A 6,884-nucleotide genomic window follows, 5' to 3' on the forward strand; every position below is an offset into this window, starting at 1 on the left:
GCACAAGCCAATCATGCCTACAGAAGAGACGATTGTTTCTTGGACCATATTGCCATGGGAATAAAAAATGTAAACTGAAGATTTTCTTGCTATTCACGTTCGGCAGCTTGAAAGACGCCAAGAAGACATTGATCAGGCGATAGATAAGCTCAAGGAGGCAGGATTGAAGAATAAAGCTGCATTTGACAAGAAGCATAGGCTGAGACCATATCCTATCAAAGATAGAGATTGGGTACTTGTTTATGATGGCAGTGTGGAAAATCAATATTCGGTCGTGCGTAAGATGGTCAAGAGATGGTTTGGACCGTATGTTGTGATGCACTTTTATAATAATGGGACTTACAAGCTCAACGAACTTGATGGCACCAAGCTTAAAGTGCCCATTTTGTAGGGAAGAGAATCAAATTATTCAAGAAGTGTGAAGGACATGTGGTTCCGGATGACCTAGATTTTGGAGAATGTCAAGAAGATGATGAGATGTATTTTCTCGAAGATGCTTTTGGTGATACTTTTTCTTGTGAAGATTAACAACTTGAATATGGTTGGCACATGTCGGAGGATGTGCAGGTTTAGAGGGGGTGGATGTCGTGACACCCGCGTTCATTGGGAGAAAAAAGACAAAACAAGAAGGATTCTTTTAGGATTTTTTATGAAAGAATTATCGTTTTTTAGTGCAGTGTTCTGGAGTACCGAAGATGGCAGATAAGTATGCCATAAGCAGTGAACTATTGCTCAGGATGGTGTTATTTGGAGCTCAATGATTATGGGATCACCAATAAGGCAAGGCAATTGTATTTTATAATGCATTGGCTATCGATTTTGGAGTGAGAAAGCTTACAGGGAGATGCTTGGCAATGAAATAAATTTGGTCACCAATGCTCCAATAGATAAGTATGTCAAGGGTTGTACTTAACAATGCTTGATCTTTATACAAGCCAAAGGTGGAGAGCTTACAAAAGCACAAAAACTTCTTGAGGAGCTTCATGTTTAGGATGTTGTTTCTTGGAGCACATCGATCATGGTATATGTTTATCACATTGGAGGGAAGGTCTTTCTCAAATAAAGTTCCCTATGCTTGAACTGTTGAGTCTTAAAGTTTACTACTTGTGAGATTGTACGTCCATGGTTGATATGTATGTCCACTACGGTGAACTTTGAAAGGCACAGTAAGTGCTTAGGACATTTATTGCATGGGACGATGGGTTTTTGGGATGTGGCATGTGAATCATTGCTTGAATAGGAGCTAAAAATAAAACTCAACAAAATATATTGCTTTTAAAAAAAGCCAGGCTGAACAAGCGGCTAAAAAATAGAGCATTGTCGAAAAGAAGGGGAAAAGCACACCGTCAGGAGGCAGAATAGGGAGGCCGACAGTAATAGTATGCAGGGAGAGCAGCATGAGAGATTTTTGGCGAGAGATAGTAGCGCAGGTGTGTGAGCAGTGGTTGAGTCGATCTTCAAACGTCGCCTTCGAGCAATAGGGGAATAAGGTGGCGAGTAAACAACTACAAGTAAGGAGACCGCCATCAAGGAGAGCTCCTTCAAAGAAGCAAGTCGATGAGTGCGCCGTCAAGGAGGAGCGCCTTCAGAGAAGCAAGTCTAGGAGGGCATCATCAAGGAGGAGGGCATCGTTCGAGGAGGAGCATCGTCAGAGAAGCAGGGAGAATGAGCTGGCGAAGAGCAGCACGAGGAGATCAGGGGCCGTCAATTGAAGCTAAAAAGGCCGAGAGGAGCCTGAGGAAGCAGGGGTCACGAGCCAGAGCTGCAATCAAAAAGCAAAGTGGAGGCCGTCAACAAGCCAAGGCATCATTGACCACCTGTAGAGAGAAATATACACCAGTTGTAGCCAGCTTGCGCTTTAGGAGTTGTAGCAAGGACGAGTTGTAGGAGCCGATGACCAGGAGGAGTGTTGCTGAAGGCCGAGACTGAGGGCTTTGTAGTTAAAGGGGCCACCGACCAGTGGTGGTGACTACACAGATTTGATAAGGGATAGGTGAGCATGTACAAGGACGAGCAGAGGCAAGAGAGAACATTGCAAACATAGGCCAATGAGCAATTGAAGAGACAGAGCGTTAATTGCAGTGCGAGCAGAGGAGAGATTAAGGTGCAGGTCAAGCACTACGAGCAAAGGCAAGAGAGAAGCAGAAGGATATATTAAGTGGCTAAAGGAGACACCGGAAAAGGGCAAGGGGGTATACAGTTTCTCGTGCACTTTTGATAAACGGCTCCGTTTCTTGTGCATACTGCTTGTGTTTAATCAGATGTTAGATTCCTTGGTTTGTTACTGTAGTTCAATTCTAGCCAAACTTTCAATTGATAGCATTAAAAACCTGAATTCTAAAGAGTCGCTTGCAACTCCGAGATATTATTTTGTGTTGTTTCTCTCACCAGTTCCCACAGCAAGCAACCTAGTGTTGATCCCGACTCACTAACCGCACTTATTTTTCCCCGACACCGCACTAACCATGTAGATGATCTTTTGAAAAAAATGAAGATCTAGGTAACACCCCTGATCTAGTAAAGTCTTCGGTCATCGACTATTTCATCTAAAGCTAAGCGATGTAAATGACCAAAATATTTTATCAACCCTAAAATGAGAAACATACCACATGAGTCCAACCATATCATATCATTTTGTATATGCACAAACTACCCTTTCCAAGGTAAGCAGGCTCTGTCTAACATAATCCATCAAAACCTTGTCATAATCTAATCCAAATCCTTAAACCATAAATCAAATCATTATCATCTGGATGAACACGCCACCCTACTCTAGGTAATGCACATCCTTTTTGCAAAACCACTGTAGCAAATAACTTGGCTATGATAATTTTGACAGCACGACCATAACCAAAAAAAAAAAACAAATCAAAGAGCCACATTGGCTTCCACAACAAAAAATCATAACCATAACCATAAGGGATCTTAGCCCTTGACCATGAACCACATTCATAACTGAAACCAACTCCCACACTTTTCAACTTTGACTTTACTTGCTACAGTCAACTAAGCCGACACACATGGCCCTTAAAGATCAAATTTTCATGTATACAAAAGAGCTTGAACAATGAATAAACATAATCTTAAATCAACAATTCTTCAAGTGATGTACCACAATCACACATCACCCCCTTGCACATAAAGCTAATTTTGATCTAGAAGGGTAAAAATTACTCTACACATGTACATGAAGTCTCTTGCAGCTTCCACTTGGTGTAGCAATTGATAAACCACTGACTACGCTGTGTTGCAACTCCACCTACTCTCCGCAATACGCTTTCCAACATAGAGGTGCACTTATTTTGGAAATGGCATCTATATGCCATGGATCCTGAAACATACCAGTTTTGTTAGCAAAATCAACTCACTGATGAAAAGCTACTTTCCCATCCTCTTGCCCCAAGAGTTGGGAGCACATTGTTTTGAAGTCATTCATGACTTCTTTGTTAGCACATTGTTGATGCATTGGGATCCAATACAAACGCCGCACCATGCGATGGTATATGCGGCTACACCGATCGCTTGTGGTAGTTGTGATGACCATGGTAGCTTTGTCATTTGCACAAAAGCCAATGTGCTCTCTTACCTTGCGTAAGGCCTCTAACATATACCAGTAAACCCAACCAAAGATAAAAGAGTCTTTATTGATAGTTTGCAAAAGATCTACAAATGCCTTGCACAAAGTCACAATTCTCTCTACATTCCACCAAAAAACCGGCAAAGTGACAAGCTACACGCATCGAGCAACTACATCCTAATAGCTGGGATACTTGTTGAGCCGTTGTCGTGCTATAAACGTACATAGTGGGAACGCATGCTACAAGATCTATCTTGTAACTTTTTAGATACGTAATTATATTTCCTATAATATACATATGCATATATAACAATAAGCATTCTATCTCATCCTATTATTTATCTCAAGGGTAATGTATTCTTACTTTACCATCAAAAAGTACTCTGGGAAAAGCGTCAATAGCTCCGCCTCTTTAACTTGAGGCAAAAAGCATTGATTCTTTCTTTCTACCATCTCATTATTATCTCACACCCTATCTAGATCCTATATCTAGGGTAATTTCCAATCTATATATATTTTATGTATTTTTCATATTTTTCTTATATATTTTTTTTAAATAGCTACTAGGAGGGAATCAAATCCTAGTGGGACACTAAGTGGCATGATTTCAAAGATACACTTATTTTAATGCATTATTGCAAGCATGATTACAAAACTTTATCAAGGAGCAATGTCATGCTTTCATATGGCATGAGGTGTCCATTGGAATCAAATAAAAGTCTAAGCTAAGGGGACTACAAGAAGACTTTTGCTGCCAAAACTGTACCCTATTTTGATGATTTTTTTACACAAGGTTCCAATCCAAATTAAAAAATGCATATAAAACAGAAGTCATAGGCAATGAGCTGATGTTTCTGTTCATATTTTTATTTCTTTATTTGGAGCCACTGTTGAGGACATATGGTCAAAATACTGGACCCCAGTCTGCCCACATCATGGAGGGCCAGCTCATTTCTAACTTTTCTAGTTTCTGTTCACGCTGGCTCTTCTCTTCTTGTGTAAACCCTTGGGGGTTCCCTTCACCTATAAAAGGGGACTTCTTCTTCCTTGAAAACCACTCAAGCATTCAAGCCATTGATGAGAGGAATTCATGAGGGAGTGAATAGTAATGCCAAATTGTACTTAGCCATTAACATAAACCTAAGCCTACACTTTCTCCTATAGGAAGACTAGCCATTATTGCAAGCTAACCTTGGAAGATCAACTCTAATCAAAAAAGTTCTTGCACTTGGTGTATCAATCAAAGTTGAATTCTCCACTCTTCTTATCTCTCCATCAATAAAGGTGCTGAAGGGTTTGTCAAGTAAGATGTGTTCTACATTGATGCTTTCTTGATTTCTTGTTGTTTTCTTTTTCATCTATAATCCAACATATATATATCTAATCTCATCTCCTTAACCAAACCTATCTCTCTCACTCTTATAAATTCATTCTCTCTATAAATTCTAGGTTCTTCTTGCTACAGGTACATCTCTCCCCGTAGTATCCTTATTGCCTACGGGCAAGAATAGGGCTTGGGAAGGAAATTCTCGTCTCTAGCTTCTCTTCTCTTATATCTATATTTTGCACATACTACAGTTATCCAAGATGAATAATCCACATGATGAGAATTTCTATCACTTCCACTCTGTGCGACCTATTAGAATTAACGTATGGATTAACCGTAAAATACACTTTGAACAACGCATAGTGTTTCTCTTTTGCCCAGAAAGGCTCAATGAAATACTTCTTTCACCGGATTCCATCATACTACCTCTCATAGACAATAACTTTTCATTTGATGTAAGTGTAGTTATCTTACTATGAACCAAGAGGATTTGTACACACAACTAATCCTAATCACTAGACAAAACATATATATTATGGTGAGCACAAAACTACAATTCCAAAGAACAATTCGTAGCCTGTTTGGTCGGCAAAGATTGAACGCCATTAACTCATCTATTAACCCTTTCATATTACCCATGATCCTTATGACCATAGACTTGATGTTTTCATCTTTGTGTTGTTTTGATATTCTCTTTTGTGTTCTTTCTTTTGTGTGTGAGTGCAAGAGAGAAAGAATGAAGCTTCTTTGATTGCACTTCCTTCCAAACCCTATACTTCATGGCATCTATGGTTTAACTCCTTCATATAGTTTTGGAGTTCTCTCTCAAACTCTCACAGCCAAAAGCCTGGTGCTTTCCTGGCAAGACCGCAAATTTCTCGATATATTTTTGGTGAACCCGACGTGACTCTGCCAGGATGAGAGTTTTTGGGTAACCATGGGTGATCATGTTGAGCAACAGGGTATGCATTTTGACCCAGTAACAATGCAAATGTTTCAAGCATTTGCAATGTTCATGCAACAACAACATGCCACTGAAAGAAGAAAAATTTCAGCAACCAAAGCCATACAAGCGGTCGTCAATAGAATGGATCAGTTCAATGGAAAAGATGTAACCAAGTATCTGCGCGAGTATGTGAAGGAGATGGAGTTGCATTGCGTGTCAGAAGGTGAGATGATTCAAAGCTTTGAGCTAGTTGTTGCTCCAGAAATTAGGGAGCATGTTAGGGCAATTAAAGATGGGCATGGGAGAAATTGGAAAGAACTCAAAGTAGCTTTAAAGGAGGAATATTTCATGGAGGACTCTGAGAGAGTGACCAAAAGGACATTCTTAGAATGGGTAGTCAAGCCAAAGCAAGGACTATCAATAACAGAGCTACTTAGGGAATTTGAGCGGTGCTATGCACAACTCACCAGGACAAAAAGGGCCACACTAGATGCAGAGAAGACATATCTTTTCTTACAAGCTGCAGGTTAAGAGTTTCAAGAAAATTTGGAGCTTCTTCTTGAAGATAAAGATGTTGAGCAAGGACTAAAGACCGACTGGAATGAGGTTGAAGGTGCTATCTCACTGCTTGCCAAACGACAAAGAAGAAGAGACAAGATGGTAGTAAACACTACAAGTCCTTCCACCTCAACTTCTGACAAAATGGTAAAGCCTACTTTTATCGCTCATAAGTTTGATGAGTCCATGCTTGATGAGCTTGTGAAGGGAATGCGTGACTTGAAGGTGAAGCTTGCAAAGCTTGAAGAAAAAGGCCAATCATCAGGGTCACTTCCTAGGCAAAGACAACATCCCAAAGAAGGGTTTGTTAATAGATTTATTTGGTGTGATAGTACAGACCATGTAAGAAGGGATTGCGATGATTTTAGTGATGCTTTGTCAAAAGATGTTGTCTTTTTTAAGGAAGGTAAAATCCACTTAAGAGAGACAGGTCTACTCTTGAGAACTAACTTTGGGAAAGGGGGAATGCAAACCTT

The 6,884-nt window shown here is 40.0% G+C and overlaps 1 protein-coding gene across 1 annotated transcript; it reads left to right on the forward strand.

Moving 5' to 3' along the window:
- Positions 1-1,392: 1,392 nt before the first annotated feature.
- On the forward strand, positions 1,393-2,397 carry LOC147426491 (uncharacterized). The gene has a single exon (XM_086499087.1). The coding sequence runs from the start codon at positions 1,558-1,560 to the stop codon at positions 1,885-1,887; it is 330 nt and encodes a 109-aa protein (XP_086355213.1). The 5' UTR covers positions 1,393-1,557; the 3' UTR covers positions 1,888-2,397.
- Positions 2,398-6,884: the final 4,487 nt, after the last annotated feature.

The sequence above is a fragment of the Adiantum capillus-veneris genome, chromosome 24 (assembly GCF_014529385.1).
Source record: "Adiantum capillus-veneris isolate H3 chromosome 24, ASM1452938v2, whole genome shotgun sequence".
Classification (NCBI taxonomy): domain Eukaryota; kingdom Viridiplantae; phylum Streptophyta; class Polypodiopsida; order Polypodiales; family Pteridaceae; genus Adiantum; species Adiantum capillus-veneris.

Excerpts from the sequence above, each read along its gene's own strand:
- LOC147426491 (XM_086499087.1), top strand. The coding sequence starts at position 1,558 with ATGAGTGCGCCGTCAAGGAGGAGCGCCTTCAGAGAAGCAAGTCTAGGA.